Source organism: Seriola aureovittata, chromosome 6 (assembly GCF_021018895.1).
Source record: "Seriola aureovittata isolate HTS-2021-v1 ecotype China chromosome 6, ASM2101889v1, whole genome shotgun sequence".
Taxonomy (NCBI): Eukaryota; Metazoa; Chordata; class Actinopteri; order Carangiformes; family Carangidae; genus Seriola; species Seriola aureovittata.
In genome coordinates this window covers 18703954-18722819 of record NC_079369.1, presented here as the reverse complement: position 1 = coordinate 18722819, position 18866 = coordinate 18703954, and the positions used below count along the sequence as shown (strand labels likewise).

The 18866-nt window shown below is 41.8% G+C and overlaps 1 protein-coding gene across 1 annotated transcript in view; it reads right to left on the bottom strand.

The window, feature by feature from the left end:
* The window catches only part of nek7 (NIMA-related kinase 7), a 60224-nt gene that overhangs the window by 21985 nt on the left and 19373 nt on the right, over nt 1-18866 (bottom strand). The window contains exons 2-6 of the mRNA XM_056378178.1: nt 17211-17298; nt 9464-9604; nt 8236-8298; nt 4406-4516; nt 378-486 (exon numbers count right to left, since the gene is read on the bottom strand). Coding sequence (XP_056234153.1) covers nt 378-486; nt 4406-4516; nt 8236-8298; nt 9464-9604; nt 17211-17270 — 484 coding nt within the window. The 5' untranslated portion in view covers nt 17271-17298. The remainder of the gene's footprint in view (nt 1-377; nt 487-4405; nt 4517-8235; nt 8299-9463; nt 9605-17210; nt 17299-18866) is intronic.

Sequence of the window (18866 nt, the reverse complement as noted above, 5' to 3'; positions counted from 1 at the left end):
TTTTTGTTGGGGTTGGTTCACGGTTCAGTGGGGTTTTTTTCAAGAAATACAATGCACAGTGTATTTTCATGTGATAATTTAAGAGTCCGTAATTGGACAAACGCTTTGAGACATTAACCACGTTAGAACAGATGTGAGCAGTTGCAGCATTTGTACAAGTTTCTCCAACTTGTTTCCATCATCCAGTACTTCTCTAAAACTATCTCAGACCATTCATGGTGGCTCAATTTAGAAGAACAAACTGGTCCAGATTTAAAAGATTCTATATATTCTATAGCTACATTTTCTTATGCTTACAATAAACAAGCCAATTCAATCTATGTATTAATATGCCTGTTGGTGTATGTTTATGTAAAGTTTGTGTGCATTAATACTACCTCTGTGCATGACTCTTCGGGAGTGCATATGTTCGAGCGCACTGCAGAGTTGGACAAAGTACTTCCACACTGTTCTTTCTGGGATAAGCCTCCTCTGCTTCTTAAAGTGCTGTAAAGTAAATGCAAGCGCACACACATGCACACAGGGACACAGGAACACACACAGAAAATTAAAGTAGCATTAGCATACCTGAAAAAAGGAACACATAAAATATTTTAATAGGGATGGGAAAAGGTCTTGTGTGGCACGGAATACAATTTTAAGATGGTAGCAAAGTGTTTATGTCTGCGTGTGTTTATAAAGCATCCATCCCCGGCTTCAGTCCCTAGCTCTGTGACTCCACTCTTAATGCAACCCAGACCACTCGCCTCTTGGTCGGTCCCTTGCCTAACCAAGCTCCATCTCATTTTCTCTATGGCCTACAATGAAAAGCACATGCACTCTCAGGAACAGAGAGAAGAAATTTGTGGTACCTTCCAAAACTCTCCCATCTGGCACACAGCTCTTTTGTTAAGTACAGCTTTCAGTGGCACAGTGGTTCCAGTTGTTTTTCAGTTTATTTATTTATTTATTTATTTATTTTGGAGGGCTGAGTGAGTCGTTCTGGATCATCAAGACTCTGGTCCCTCTCCAGAAAAGCCACAGTGATGACAGAGCCTCAGCTTAGACATAATGGCTTATTGATCCACCATGACTAACATCAACAACTGATGATAGGAACTCCTCCTCAAACGGCGGTGTGTAAGACTAAGTAGATGTAAGAAATATGGCTACCAGGCGAATTTTATGGGATGTGCTCATGGGTCCATTTGCAGGAAAGAAAAGCCTCGACTTTCACCAGTTTGTATGAGAGTCCTTCACATGGCAATTACAATCTAAGCATTTAGCAAAGACTCTTACCTAGAAAAACTTAATAAAACCAACAGCACAGTAAGGGAACATTTCTAGGGTATCAACAAGGAGGTAGCTATATAAATCAGACTTATGAAATCAACAAGTGCTGCAATATTAATCAAGTTAATTACTTCACTGACAATAATTTAATATACAGTATTGATGGTATACTACAGGGTAACTGTCTATGTACGTGTGTATGCATGTATTTTTAAGATTTGTGGCACTATAACTACTGTTGCTACAACTATCATTTTGGGAAACTATGTGTGTGATTGTGTGTGCTGGAAGATATGCAGTCCTTGTGTGGAATCTCCTTTCCTTTTTTGCTGTTCCAACCTATCCTACCTCTCTCCAGGGTGTTCTCATAATGAGGCTGCAATATTTACTGCACTACATTAAGGTTGGGTATATAGTAGTAGGAATAGTAGGTTTATTTGCCAGAAAAACAGAATAACCCATTGTCTCCAGTGAGGTCAGGGGTCAAGGAGGAGAGAGGACAGGACTGCTACAAATTCTGGTCCATGAGCCTACTAAACAATGTGAGAAAGAACAAGGGAGAGAGAATGAGAGAAAACAAAGACAGAGAGGGAGATAGATGGGGTGAGAGCAAATAGTGGAGAAAAGGAATGAAGTAAAGGAAACATTGTAGGTAAGAGGGACAGAAAATGAAGAAAGGTGTGAGAGAAAGAGAGCGATAGAGATAGATGCAGAGAGGGAGAAAGGGAGGGATAGACCTTGGCCTACATCCAAACAAAGCGTCAGCGAGGAGCCATTCTTCCCTTGCCCTCCCATTTCCATATCAGAGGACTGTTTGATGTCAATGGGGGAGCACATAGACACCCACCAACACCACCACCACCCTCTTCTCCATGCCTTTAACAGCAAACACTGCACATGCAATATTCTGTAAGTGCATGCAAATCAAGGACCATTTGATTTCATTTGAATTCTGAGATGGTCAGAGAGAGAGTAATAGAGAATGAGGGAGGAAGAGAGAAAGGAGGAGAGAGCTGCATGGAAGAGGAAAAATCAAAAAGAATAAAAAATGTTAAATTCATGCATCGGGGGGCGTTCTGTTTTACATATGGAACACTGTACGAATGTGTTTACTTCACATTACAGTCGAAGAAGTGGGGGCTAAGCCCTGGCATGCACCTCTGGACTGCCACTGTTACATTAGAAAAGCAAATCATTTAAAAGTGTGCGGGAGACAAATGGTGTAGAGGAGAGGCGTGTACATACGTGTATGTGTGAGTGTGTGTTGTCAGCAGCCATAAGGAGGAGACACATTCTGAATGCTCCCAGCATCCTCGGTAGCTTAGCTAAGATAGCAGTGATGCTCTGTGGTTTGTTATCTTACCTCTTCGGGCTGCCATGTTATATCTCTGTAAAGTGTATCTGTGAACATGTGTGAGAGTATGTTTCCATGGTGGTGTCTGCACATTCTTTGCTTACCCAGTATGGCATATGTATGTATTCAGTGTGTGTACGTGTGTGTGTCTGTACAGGATATATATCAGTGTGTGTATGTGTGTGTGCCGAGCCTGCCATGTTCACTCTCTTGTACCGCTAATCCTCGCCTGTCCTAATTTGCTGTGTTGAACTATGCGAATGTGGAGCTGCTGAGTATGACTGCAAACAGCTTGTCGAGCTGTGCCGATTCAATGCTGCGGCATCATTTATGCATGGGAGAAGACCAGGCTTTTTACATGCACACCACTAATTTGCTATACTGGCAGGTTTTTATAATAACTCAGGATTTGGTCTAACTCAAAAACGAATAACAGGGTGAGCCTGGGATGTAATCGCTTCCAACCCTCTTCCTTCTGCTGCTCCAATTTCAACAACAACATCCCAGCTGTAAAAACCTAATAGACCGAAATCAACTTGACACACCTATGTGGTTCAAAGCTACACATTGTGCGCTTTATTCCACTATACACATGCTTATAGTTAAGTAGTTATAATCTACATTCAGTTTGAATGTTGATTTTACTGGTTAGAACCATTGAAATTACTACATCTCATTTCTGAGGAAGATCTAGCCAAGATGAATTGGTGGGCAGATTTTTTCCAAGACATGTGGCCACTATTTGGGGAAAAATGACAATATACATCTGGGAAAAAAAACTATTAAAACCTCATGTTTTACCAAATCTCTCATTAAAATGTTACGGCAAATGACACCTCAAGATTTAATATGTAAAAGACATGAGGACAATTTAAGATTAAAGCCAGATAAGTCATGCTCAGTATTTGTTCACATACAACACATGCTGGAGCTTTATGATAATTAATCATAGTTTGATTTTTAACAACTTCCCTTTCACAGTCAAGGCACTTCACCACAGAGTACTGGGATTAAAGAAGGTTGCAGGAGGCCTTATATTCTTGGGTTTTTGGTTTCATTGTGGAATGGATGATTCAGACTGACTCAGTGTCCAGGTAGTCAAAATCCTGCAAAAACCACAAACCACAGACCCCCTGCCACCATGCCTTCAGTTACAAAAGGCCACGTCAGCAGCTTGTTGCTTCCATAATAGCATTACTTTCTGATAATAAGTGTGAGACAGGATGTTAGACCTGCTATCATATTTGTCAGATATGGTTGTCATGTATTAAAATCAGTTATCTAATTATTCAACATCATATTAAAGTATTTTAAGTTGGGTGGACTATTGCCAATCCAGGAGACTACCTTTTTTGTGATCACTAAATCTGATTGCTGACTGGGTGTGAAAATGTTGAGTATTAAAGTGAAGTGGTGTTAAGACAGGGTAAGTAAGGAAGTACATTTGCATAAATCACAAACAAATTCATTTCCACAAAAATAATTAGGGTGTTGTTAATAATTTGCACTTTAATTTATGCTCAAAGTTTTAAAATTTTTACAACTGCACATACAATCTGTAAAACCAAAGTTGGCCCCAGAATTTCCCCTTATAGTTGAATAAAATCTGATAAGCCAAATTATGGTATATTTTCATTTTTTTCATTTGTGTCCTTAAAGCCTGTTTTGGTTGAGTGTTACTCAAAGTTTTTCATAACCACACAAACAAATCAACAGCTCTTTGGGCTGCTTGAACAAGAGAGTGAGCTAGCAGGGCAGCTGTTGTGCTGAATTCCTTACCTTGATCATTCGTGAGAGGTCCCCAGCATCCGCTAACTCCAGGACTATGTTTAGCTCATTGTCCTCAATAAAAGATGCGTGGTACTTTATCACATTGGGGTGGTTCAATTGCTGTGGGAGAAAAGAATACATGAGAGATAAAGAAAAAGCACAAGACATGTTGGTGACGCTTGTCAAATTAAGAGTATCCATGGTCACGCTACCTAACCCAAGAGTGAAAATCCTTCCTTGTGGAAGCTATAGACTATAGATATACAATCTATATCAAAACAACCTACCAGCTGATAAATAACAAAATTAATGTCATGAGTTGTGCCATCAAATATACTTTCACCACCAATTAAAATAAAACAGTTGAATCCATATTTGCAATCCATATTTGGTAAGTGTGGACCTAATGAGACGGTTTTGTCCTCAAGTGTGACAAAGCTGGGTGACATGTCACAACAACCCCTCTGTCTGTGATGACAACAACCCATGTGTGAGACAAACACACCCACACGCACGCACACACACGCCTGACAGTCTGACATGACTGGCAGTCACAAAAACAAGCATCCCAGGCTCATCTTTGGCTGAGATTCCTTCCTGTTGGCTGGTCAATAAGGCAGGAACAGCATTCCCTGTAGTAAGAAAAAAGTCTCTATCCATCCAGAGCAACAAGAGAAAAGGGGGAGGGAGGGAGGCGCAATGAAGGGAAAGAAACAAATGACACAGTGACACAGACAAGTAAAAGGAATGATGGAGACAGGGCAGGGTGAAGAGGAAGGGAAAGAGAACAAAGGTGAGAAGGGGGAAAAAAAGAGCAGGAGAGGGATAAGGTGAATAGAGTTAGAGAAAGGGGGGAGGGAAAAGGCAGAGAAATAGTGATATGTGGAGAGCTGGAGACATGGAGCTGTGTGGCGTGGCGATGTTGGGGGGGGCTGTGATGCAAGCAGACGGAGCAGTGTGACAGGCGTCCTCCACTCGGCTCCGCTCTGCTTTCTCTGCTGTGATTAAAGAAATGTTCATGCTCTGGATGATGCAGAGAAGAGGGAAAAGGAGAGCACAGTACAGTACACTACGCTACACTACACTCTCCACTCCATCTCTGCATCCCTCCACGATCCTCTTTTTCATTCGTTCTCTCTTTCCCTTTCTCATGTCTCCATCTTTCCTTCACCCTGCCTTGCCCTCTCTTGCCAAATGTATTTTTGGCTGAGAGTGGCAGTTCTACACGGCTCCACACTGTAGCACAGCCAGGGAGTGATGACAAGTCCCCTCCTCCACCCATCCCAACCCACTCCACTTCCACAACTTGAACCTCAGGCGGAGGATACAGTGAAATGAAGAGATATGTTCACATGCAGATGTTTATGTAAATGATGGATGGGAGCCTACTGCAATACAACAATCACTCATTGGGAAATATCACATAGAGTCTTGCTTGATTATGTAATTACACATGCTGGCTGATACCCACCAGTGTGTGTAATCACTTAGTCATGCAAGACTATGTGGTATATTTGGTGAGCTGGTGATGTGTTGCAAGGAAGAACAACACACTGACTAATTCAATCTGATGGCACAAATATAACCAGGATAATAAATTAGTTTATAGTGTAATGATAAAGCAGCTGAAGAAATGGGAACAATGGCTGAAAACTGAGGAAGATGCAGTAAAATCAGCCTTCGATGCCCATCACCAGCAGAAATGAATGCCTTGTGTTGCATGAAATATTCATACTTTTCAATGCACTAAGTAAGAAAATGAGTAGATTCGTAATTTGGGGTTGTTTGTCAATTGGAAGAGAAACTAAATATATATTAAACTTGCAAAAGAAGTATATTGCTCATGAACAGACCTAAAGATTGTGAATTTATAGTGTGTGTATAAGGTTAAATGAAGCTGGTTGCTGCCAGTCCTATGTCTTGTCAGTAAACCGCTGGTATAATCTAATCAGATGCAGAACCCAGACATGCACGCAGACACACACGCACCACACATTTCTGCACAACACATAACACAAAACACAGAGAAGCAAGCACACAGACATCATTACAGCTCTTCACTGCTAATTAGGGCAGATCATTAGTCTTCAGAATACAATCCAGTCTTGATAGTAACCACAAGCGAGAGGAATACACAGCTATGGGATTTCAAGAATGGTGAAACTAGCAGATTGGCAGGGAGCGGGCTATTTCTGCAACCAACATTCCTATCAGCGCAGATTTAGACAAAAGGACCGAGTGAGAAGTGAGATTCTCAAGTTGAAATCATCATGCCAGAAGAGGAAAATACAGATGAATGAGCAGACATAAACACAGACAGACAAACAAACAAATAGGCCGACTGTTGAAAGGCCATGACACTGTGTGTGTGTGTGTGTGTGTGTGTGTGTGTGGCTGCAAGCGCATGTGTGTGTATGTGTGTGTGTCTCTGTGTGTGTGTCCATGCACATGTATGTGTGTCATTCCAGTCGGCCCATGCCAGTGTGCCTCTCATTATTCTGATTTGGCTGTGTCTCCTGTTGGCCTGTCTAGTGGGGATAAGGCAGAAGGACTGTCTCTCTCTCATAGCCCTTTATTATTAGGCTGTCTGGGTAGCACAGGGCCAGGCATAACTTCCATGTTCACTAGCAATCAGTTTACAGGATGAAAATAAGGGAACTAAAAGCTCTGAGGGGGGAAAAACAAGGAGAGGGAAAAGAGAAGGGATGGATGGAGCTACATAGCAGCTGGGCGAATAAGGTATAGAAAGAAGGGATAGGTACAAGCAGAAGGGAAGGACACAAAAGAAAGGTATGGAGGAAGAGGATCCATATAGTGAGAGAAGAAAAATGGAAACATAAGAGTTGCATAAAGGAAATGAGAAATGTTGTCACCTGGCAGAGTGTGACATTTAACCCTACCCTGACCCCTCTTAGGAGGTCAGAGATATGGACCCAGGGGAACTCTGCTGTCTCGTGCCATCAAGTCAATGATCTGCTACTCAGATTACAGCTCTCTACAGGGTCTCGCCTGCATCTGAGTATTGTTGTCTTTGATTGGCCCAAAGAGCCCCAGGAGCTTTACTGAAGTGTTTGAGTGGCACAAATTAATTGGTTTTGTTTTCTTGTTCTCCCTAATGTGTACGTGTGAGCGTGCATATGTGCACAAACTGCCTGCAGTGCACACACACGCACACAGAGAGGCCGCATATATGGAGGGGAACACTACCAGGGATGCATGAACGCACACAATCAAACCGCAAACACACACAACTTTGACACATATCTACAATTTTGCAGACAGGGGCAAATATTGAAGCTGTCATTAGTTGTTCGTTAGTATTTGAGAGCAGCCCGGCTGACACGCGTTTAAGGTAGTTTGATAAATGAAACCTCTTCATTGGAAAATAAAAAAGTAAAAAAAGAATGAAGAAAGGGAGGAGGTAAAACATCAAGAGACACATGAGGGAGGCTGCTAAATTTCCATGCTGATGCTCTGTTGCCCAGCTTTAAACATTACAAAAAGATTTAAAAAATGATACTTTTGGCATAAAAAAAAGAGTCAATGTGAGCCTGGAGGGATGTAACACTCCTGCACAATACACACGTACTGTACAGTCACACACACGTATTCATTCACTTTTTTTACCTGTGTTCACAAATACACAAACACCCTTCTGCATTCATAACCATGCAAGGCAGCATGCACACGCGTGCATGTGCCCACATACACACAACACATAAATCCAAGCTGTCTGGTGCAGATCAATTGTTTTCCTGTGGTGGAAGGTCTCAGCTGAGGCACCTTAAGAGAACAGAGCACAGCGCATGACGCCGTCTCACTCTTCTCTGGTTCTTTACCTTAAGGAGATCTATCTCTTTGATGCAATCTTGCCGAGCTTTGGCATCCATCAAGTCGAATATCTATCAAGAGATCAAAAGAGGGGAGAGAGAGAGAGAAAGAAAGAGAGAGGACAGAGAGGGGTGTTATGACATATTCAAGAAATGGGAAGATGGAGAGATGTAGAGAAAACAGGAAAAAAAACACTTAACAGAAAACATGGTTGCTGTTATCTAGAGGGTGGCGTTGGAGTGACTACAGGTGTTTCACATCTGAGTAACACGCACATATCACTGTGTAAGCTGTGTGTGGGGTGTGTGTATGTGGATACAAACTCAACTGGAGCAGCATACCCTCCTAGTTTTGTGTATGTGTGTATAAGTCAGTGAATATTGCATGTACTAATTCACCATGAGAACTGCAGGCACACTGTGAATGGAAATTAGCCTATTCACAGGCATACTGCACTTAATCACACAACAAAAAATACAATTAATGCATATTTTAAGTGCTTGCATGTGGTAGTTCTGTGGTGGCGGTCCTCACTATCAGAGTGGTTAATAACAATTAGCAATTTTTAATTTAAAAAAACTGACAAAAAATATAAATCTCTGACTCTTTTCTTTAATTTTTCAGCATACTGACACATAGTTTATTTCAGACTCACGATGCTTTCTTGAGCTTTCTTATGTATCAGCCATATCACTATGTGGATTCATGACTTTATGCTACTGCAGATTATCTGATCATTATTATCCGATCATTATTATCATGGCTCAGGAGCGAGAGCAGTTCGTCCACTAATTAGAAGGTCGGTGGTTGTTCAATCCCCGGCTTCTCCAGGCCGCATGTCGAAGTATTCTTGGGCAAGATACTGAACTCCACATTGCCCCTGATGTCAGTGTATAAGTTTGATGTATGAATGTGTGAGTGAATGGGTGAATGTGGCAAGTATTGTAAAGTGCTTTGAGTGGTCAGTAAGACGAGAAAAGCGCTATATAAGTACAAGTACATTTACCATTTACCATCCTGTCTGCACATGAGATACATTTCTCTGAGCTAAATTGCCTGTAATTGTGAGTAGGGGTATCTAAGTCTGTTTGTGTTGGCCTTGTGACAGGCTAAGGTTTTTGTTATCCATTCATGATGATAAAAAATCATTAGACACAAGAATAGTTTGACATTTCACTTCCGCTGAAAACGGTGGATGCACTTAGTATTCAAAGTGACTCATTTCCTGTGCCTTACTTGAACTTTCTTCAGGGCCACTGATGTGTTGTCTAGCAGGTACCTCGCCCGGTACACCTCACTGAACTGCCCACGACCAATCTTCTTCTCAATCTGGAAGTTAGCCAGGGAATTGTGGCCCATATCTGGCTGCAGTGGTTTCTGAAAGAAAATAAAACAACAACTCTATAAACATCTACACACGTTCAAACTTCATATGCACACGCAGGATAGAAACAAAAAACAAAAAATTTACAGATATTTTGTGCTAACCACGTTTTTGCCATTGAAGTGCAACTGCTCCACATTACTGAAAGAGCCAAAGGGTGAGGGCTGAAGGGTGTGGGTGAAACTGTGGTGAGGCCTAGCTTCTGTAGTTTGTTTTGCTGAGAGGCTGCTCTAGGCTTCTGATGATTTGACTGGCATTAGGCTGATGTGTCACGCTGTGAAAGGTCTTGAGGAATGTGTACAGATTTAACTGCAGCACCACATCACCTCACTAAAAGCTCATGGAGGAAAATACTTATTTTCTGTTATTTACATAGCTAACCAAAAAACACCTAGAGGTTTGCAAATGTTTTTCCTAATCAATTCAAGTGTAAACTTACAAGAAGTGAGTCAACAATTTACCTGATCTAACTTTTTACATGGAGTAGAACGGCATCACGCAGGGCCTGACAGTGTCTTTTGGAGGTGGCTGCCATGCTGCCACCAGACATTAACTTTGGATTACTAGTTATGAATCTTTTCTTCTTTTTTTTTTTTTTTAAATCAAATTTACTTTTATATGTGGATTGACAATTTTCCTATGTAATTAATTAAACCCTATACCTTACATCTGCTAGGCAGGCTAATAATTACCGCTGGCTTAATGGGTGACACTCTGTGGCTCATATGGCACACTGACGTCCCTGAAGTAATCAAGGAGCAGTGACTTGGTTTTAAGTTCACAAGAATCCAGAGTCTTCTTGCTTTGTAGTACGCCAAGTTATATCACTGACCGTCTGGCATTAGACCACAGACTACAAGATTCCTCGCCACAGGATTGGCTGAGCAAGCTGAAACACTCACCGTCCAAAAAAAAAAACACTCAAAAATAAACCAGAATGAGCCCCTTGGATATGATGTGTGAAAAAAAAGCACAGAGCAGGCTGCATGACCTTTCCAGCCTTTTGGTAAACTTGTACAAGGCGTTGGCGGGAGCAAACAGAAGGTGACAGATATCAGAATGCCACATGTCACCAGCGCTTCTGCCAGTGTAGCTGTGGGAGCAGCTCAGGGGCAAGAGACTTAGGACAGACGGAAGGAATACGAAGAGGGGGAGAAGGTCAAAAAATTAATCTCCTAACCACTAAAACACACAAGAAGGGAGTGTCATCACACTTGTGCGCTCCACTTGTATTTCACAGTTTGACAGAGTTACCATGATCAGACCGGAGGCTATACAGGATTCCCTCAGCTGTCTACTCTCTACCAATGAAGACAATGAAATTTTAATTCAGTGGAGAATTAACAATTATACCCAACCAAAATACAGAGGAAGGAAACCACTGACACAAAATGTGAGAAAATTTAGAAAAATTTCCAAGAGCCCAAGGTGACATCTTCAAATTGCGAGTCAACAGGCCTAAGCCCAAAAATATTCAATTTAAAGTGATATAAAACAGTGAAAAGCAGCAAATTCTGTCAGGGTAGCAAATATTTATTTTTGTTTGATAAACACTGATTCATAATCAAGTGATTCTGAACAGGATTGTTCAAATAAGGCCAGGCCTGGGGCAGAGTAAGGAACCAATTTAAACATTTCATAGTTTTTTTTAAGTTGACAGCCAAAAGAAGGGTGTGAGCCAATGAGATGCCCTGTCCAATTAACACTGCCGAGGTGTGTGCATTTTTCAGCATGACACCACCATCATCCTGAGCAGTCTGAGAGTCAATCTGACAGCAAGCATGACACTCTGCCCCACAACCCATTGTTCAATATTACTGTAGCTCTAAAGAACTGCTGTAGCCCTTTGGTAATAACTAAAACTAAAAGCTTATATAAAACGTATTTTTCCACTGGAGATTTTACAATCATTTGAAGTTATATTAAAGAGATGGCAAATGCAAAACCTACACAAATATCTGCAAGGTGTGTCACATTGAAAGAGTGGCCATATTGTGCGATGGTTTATGTTAATAATGTCCATCCTGAATTTGTGCAACGATGCAGGATGGACAGTTTGAGGCATATAGATCAGGAAGCGAGAGAGAGAGAGCGAGCGAGAGAGGACAAGAGGGCATTGCTTTCATTCGCTGCGTGGTAGCTTGACAAATGTTAGCATGAGCCTCTAAAGCGCTGTGACAACCGCCTGCTGAGAGCACAGTCTTGCTAATGTGTCCTGGCATGCCAGCCCCGTAATCACACATTTACATATGCAATGACCTACATTTGCATGTCAGATCGCACACTGTCCGGCATGATTAACAGTGGGCACCTCCCCGTGTGGAGTCGCCCTGGGTGGCAGCAGAGGCCGTGCGAGGGCGGAAGAGAGGGCTGGAGGGAGGGCGGCTTTTTTGGCAGCCAAGGGGCCGGGCTGCCAGGCAGGATTATGTCAGCCAGCGGCCCCGGCATTAGACACTTCATTAGAGCTAATCTGTTTAGCAGTGGGCAGTGTATGTAAACTTCACAGGCCATTTGCGGCACCTCTTCGCCCCCTGGCCTGGCCTTCAAAGGGCAGCCAGGCCACAGCTGACTGACAGGCCGTCTCATCTGCCGCACACGGGTGTCACACAATCAGGAGCTCCCAGCTGAAACACAAAGCCCTGACAAACACACACACACACACACACACACACACACACACACACACACACACACACACACACACACACACACACACACACACACACACACACACACACACAAGGGAAGTCACAGAGGAATGACCCTGAATGACGCAGGGTCAGTGTCTGAACAAAACTGGGAGGGTTATACAGATTAGTTCTTGTAAGAATCTAAATCTGACTCTTCATGTGTATGTTAAATAAGCTGGCTGAGCAAAAACATAAAGGCCTAGTGGACTTTTCACAGGTCTTGTGTATCATGTTTATCTGAATGAGGAAAGCATGGCATGGATGTGTTTCTTTCATCAGATGTCCATCATTTAGAAACAGAAGAAGAAAAAACTGGGCATGTTAGGTAAAACCACCCAGTCAAGGCATTAAAAACAATTCTTCAGTAGACTTCAAAACAAAGCTGAATATTTACCTGAAATTAATTAATCACTTTATTTTACATTTATTCATTACAAACTTCTCTTATCAATGTCTGAAATCCACAAAAGAATTGCCAAAACTAAATCATTGAAAAATCCTTAGATTACTGTAATGATATGGGATCACATGTCAGAAGTGATAATTTACTCCAGGCATATACAATAAATAAAGGCTGAGACAACAAAGCAATTAGTGATCATTACCCTCTTTTTAAATTATGATCTTCATAATACAGACTTCCTTCATCTTTTTCTCAACTTACATTTCTGTGTTTTGTTTTGTGCTTACTCTTTTCACTCACATCATTCTGGTTTGTGATGGCGACAAGCTGCAAAGGATGGAGATTTAGTGGCAGCCGTGCAAAGCATTATGGGTAACGTCTGTGAGGGACAGCATGTCTTGGGTATAAAGGTGACACACAACCGCCATGGGCAACTCACTAGCAGGGGGACTGAAAGAGAGAGGGGGAGAGAGAGAGAGAGAGAAAGAGAGAGAGAGAGAGAGAGAGAGAGAGAGAGAGACAGAGAGACAGAGAGAGCAGATAGACAGCTCATCGGAGGAAGTGTGATACGGGCTGCCCGATAATGACACCATTGCCAAACACAACTGACAAGACACATGGAGAGTGGAAGAGGGAATGCAGAAGACAGGGAGAGGGAAAGAGGGTGAGAGGGGGGGAAGACAAGCAGCAGAGGGAAGAGGGTGTGATGTGACAGCCCAGCAGTGCCAACGGCTGCCACAGAAAGGCCAGCGGCGGCAGAGAGGTGCTGTCTCCCATGGAGAGAGACAGGGAGGGATGCAGAAACAGAGAGAGAAACTCGGGGCACGTCCACACAGAGCCAGCGAAATTTGAAAACGCATCTCTCCATTTTGGCAGGACTGTCCACATTGAACCAGCACCTGAAAACTGAGCTTTGAAAAAATGTGTGGATGGTGGAAATTAGATATCCAGTAGTAGAAAAATAAAGGAAATGAGGAGTGTACAAGATGGGAAATGACAATTAACATGGGTCCGAGACCAGATATGAACTGGGGTCATTGTGGTGCCTGGTTGGTACCTTTATCCCAAGGCCACCAGGGCGCCTGTGATCACTTATTTTAAATGTTAATATCACGATAGGGTTGTACAATATATGGTTCAGCATCATCATCAGTGTCACAAGAGCTAGCTCAAAGTTCAGTTCACACAGATTAAAATGTACTCATTCACATTCATAGTTCACAATCTTGAATTTGGAACTAAGGTCCAAGTCCCAAAAAATGAACTGGTTCACACTAATTTCTTCTGTTTTTAGAATTAGCTGCTCTAAGCTATTCTTTTTCAGTAGAACCTCCTCCTATCCATCCATCCCTAGCCCACAGTCAATGCCACTTCCCAAACAAAATGGATTACTCTATATAATCAACTGCTCACAGACAGCTTTTGGATTCCCCTGGTCTGCACCGGTTCTAAATGAGCTGCTTGGCACCAGCCGAGGCGACCCACCAGGCCCCACACAAATGGTACCCATGCTCTCATTCACGTTCAGTGAATTAAACACGTCTTCACCTTTTTAGCTGCTTAATACAAAAAGAAAACTCGCTCAGTTCTCATTTTCCATGACTAATCTACAAGAGAAGTCTGTCTGATATTCCATAATTTACTCAGAATTAAGGTCTTGGATACACAGAGTTTGTTGCTATTGAGTGACATGCAGACTCCCCACGCACAGCAAACCACCAATTACAGTCTGATCAGTTTATCAAACAACCATAGCAGGCCACACCCCTGCTAGTCATCGACCGCAACCTGAAAATGAGCAAGGAACGGGACAAACACAGAAAAGAAAGATTTGGTTGCAAAAAGAAAAGCGATGTCAGTTGTATGTAATTAGTTCAGCAACAGAAAGGATGATGCTGACCAAAAAAAACAGCAGGCCTATTCAAGTCATGTGGTGAAAATCCCTGTATTAATTCATCTCACAATATATATCACAGAAAAAGCAGTGTAATAGCTGATCACACCACGCACACGCTGCATTAAGCTGTGTTTAATGTTTATATTGTCAGATGAGTGTGATCATAAACTACTGACTGATATTCAGTTAACAGTTAGTTAACAGTTAGCATTTATGACCAGTGATTAAACACTGTTTTCTGCTCATTGAGTTGTTGGACAACAAAAACTAAGAACTGTATAAATAAGAACAAATATATTGTAAGTTTATCTGCATTAGAACCAGCAACAAAGGTTTATCCTGCTGAGACCCAGCTAAATAACTGAGCTGTGTCGTTCTTATCGCTAACCAGATGTTGGCTGTGATGTACAGTTTTGCTGTTTGCTGAGTGAAACAGAATGAGGAAGAAGAGATTTGTTTTGTTTCTCCTTTCTTATTTTTCAAGCGCTTTAGTACGGACGAGGATCTCCATCAATACGACCTCAGAGCTCTAGTATGGACATAAATTGTTTTCATATGTAAACGATGTTTACAAAATTAGTCGGATTACCGTGGCTGTAGTCTCCAAGAGAGACAGGGAGGGATACACGGAGAGGCAGAAACAGCAACTGGCAAGCAGGGGGGATCCCTCCCACCCTCACCAGTCACCAGCCCCCTTGAGCACGGCACCATGCAATATTCATCCTCAGCCAGTCAGCCACTGAGGCAGCCAGGCAGTCAAACCAGCAGGATTCACCCCAAAGGTGCTTCTCGTTCTTCTCCTCTCAATCTGCTCCACAACCGCACCGCCTTGTCTCAGCGCTTACAGACAGATCCGTGTCTGTCAAACTCTGCAGTGACGATCAAAATCTGATCTGAGGGGGCCTCCTCACCAACCCTCCCACTCACTCAAAGAGCAAATGCGCCATTAAAAATGCACATCTTACCAGCTCATCTCGTTTACCTAATGCATATGCATCATACCTCCGGGACCAAGAGAAATGATATTGCAAGCGATACAGAATATCCTTCATCACATATACAATTCAGATTTCTTCAGGAGGAGGCTGGTGGATTTTTTTTCCCCTGTGCTGCCAAGCAGACTGAACCTTGGGAAAGTGTGAAACAGATAGAGGACTTGTTGAAAGACACCCATCTGGATGCTGGCTAGACAGCCATCTACATATACTAACTGACTGTCTCCATCTCCCACTAAATGTGAAATCAGTTCAGACGTGCTCTGTGAGAGTGAAAAAACATGATGATGCCACATAGAAAGTTCACTGTGCTTCCAATATCTTAAACACAAAAAGTAGGCCTGGAATTAACACTGATGTAAACTGCTAGAAATAGATTGAAAAACAGAGAGAGAAATCATTAAGCCTGAACAATAACACATAATCAACTGTTGGGAGATCAGCAGAAGATCTAGTGTCTTTGTGTGTATGCGTGGGGGTGTGCTGCCTAAGTCAAATTAATCATTAGAGCTTTTATCTGACTTTCTTCTGTGTGCAACCCAATTATCCTTAATTTTGCAATTACAAATCTTAGAATAAATTAACCCCCTTGGCAATTCCAGTGTTAATGTTGCAGTGCCCTTGCAAACGCAAGAAAAACAACAACTGAGAGCATAGGCCTATTTTTAGTGTTGTTTCTTTCTCAAAAAAAAAATTTACTCTGGGGCATATGGATGATCCTCTTTGTTTAAAGTTTATTCAATAGTTATGGAGGCAAAAACATCCTTCTGGAGAGAAATCAATGGGCCTGATGTTGGAGGGCGGTATTAAAATACAACAATGACCAGATCTGCACGGAGCAAACCTGAGTTGTATTGAACCAAGAGAAGCATGTGGGGAGGCCGGGCTGTGCCAGCCTCCAGAGCTCTGATCAATAGAAACAACTCAACATTCATCTACTGCTGTCTATCTCACACACAGGCTACAGTGGTCTGAAGGATGTTTGTACTGAAAAGCGCATCTTGACTGAAGCAGGGAAAAAAGGGGCAATTCAGAATATTTACAGTTCGAAACATGAAAGTGGTGGGAAGGTATGCTGACAATGAATGGATGAAGGGGTATGTCATAAATTATGAAATACTTCCCCTTGTCAATTAATCTACAGGAAAACAATATGTAACCCCACAGTCCTTATTAACTTTAACAAAATCACACAACACTATATGGAAGGATAAAATCTGTCACGGCTGCAATAAAACATTTACTGAAATAGAAACCCTTAGCAGCAGGGGTAGGCCACAAGAATAAAATATTTTATCATAGCATTTGTAGTTTTATATCAGAATCATGATGAAGTACATTTTAGAAATTAAATTGAGAAGCTATTAATAGATTAATTCAGCTGACTGGATCTTAAATTTATGAAAAATCAATATACCTCATTACATTAAAGCAACTAGCATGTGAATCTAACACTGACTTGACTTATAGCAGAGATTTACCCCAGTATCAAAGGTATTACTGAATATCAGGCAGCTGACAATTTTCGTTACCTCACTTTATATGTCATATTACTTGACAACACTAGTTTGCAGTTTGGATTGTGTTCATGTGTGTGTCTCTGTGTTGGGTTACCTGGGGTTGGAACACTGGCACAGCTGCTTGCTGTCCTTGTGGCTGCGTGTCCATATCCATGGTGTCAGGAGCTTGAGCCTTTACACCTCTGAGAAACAAACACAAAATCGAACTTCCAGTTAGCCGACTCAACGTTGACCATTAGACAAAACCCTAAAACATTCTACAATAACATTTCACAACAGAAAATATTGGCCTCAGTCAACTGGACAAATGTTTGTTGATGTTCAGCACCAAACTATTGAGTGCTGGTTGCTGTGAGTGTCCAGTTTCAGCTGAACTGGATCCCATGTCATGCCTGTGGATTTGACACTCTTTGTCTGGGTCCCTCTCAAGTTGCAGCATGGCTCGGCTATGGCAGGGAGCTATATTAATCTGAACAAAGCAGAGATAATGCTGCTCTGTATTTCCTTGGCATTTCTCCAAGGAACCTTTCCTGGGAATTACTGGTTATACCGGCATTTAAGCCATTCCACTTCATTTTCTGTTTACTGAGAAAATATAGGCCACACAGAGGTGAGTGTGCTGGGTATGAGTGTATGCCATGGTGCTGTATAATTGCATGTTCTGGCATGTAGCCTAGAAGCAAGCTAATTGCATATGATACTCCACCAGCAGTTGCTTGGCTTATCACCACACTTAAAACAGACACTGCCATAATATGAAATGTTACCTGAATGAATAATTTACACAAATCTTTGAAAAAAAAAGTATGATGCAAAAATTATTTTCACACATGCAATTAGCTTATGATTCTAGAGTCTCCTCTCAGCTCATGTATGTGGGAAGAACTCAGACTCTGACAGATGTTCCAGGATAATTTCCAGTGCACAATGTAATTCAAATAATATGGTTACATAGTCTAACAATTAACACCAATTTACCCATAATTTACACACGATACAATGCATGCATAACACTAACCGTATGTCACCCACAAGCAAACACATGTGAGCTGAGGTGTTTTCATGTATTCAACATTCAAAATTAAGTTAAAAAAATGTGTGCATTAGTATTTGCTGTGTTGTTTGAGTGACTGTGTGTGTACGTGTGTGTGCAGATGAAGGGGTACACATGCATCTGCACACACACTAGGTATATGCGGAGAAAATGGAAATAGCTAATGCTGTGAAGCAATAACAAGCAGAAGCTATCGACAGAGGTGGAGAAAAAAGTCCGGACCTTGCTTGCTCAAAGTAAGTAAGGAGAGGGAAAAGAAATGACGAAGGACTACTACCATATATGGCTAGTTTAGCCAATCCAGATTTTAGTTAAGGAAATTATTGTTTCTGCTACTACACTGTTGCCTATTTGCGATGTCTTATTTACATTAATACTGTATATGCATGCACAAATGGTTAAAGACACATTTAAGTTCCATAAAAAGGTAAAGGGACATGACACACTTCAGAGTGGGACATTTGCATGTTTTTTCCACTAGAGTGAAGGAGGTCTGTCTGCAGATCTGTCAGCCTGTCATCTGTATATTGGTAACAGCGTCTCCTTTCTGTCGCCTCAAACCTCCCCGGCCAATTAAAAATCCCCTGGTACAATGGAGAGGTGAATTGCACTGAGGAGCTGTCTCAACCTGATGTCGTCAGTCCCATTCACTAAAGGTTAATAATGCTAATTAGACATCCGCAATAAATAAACAAA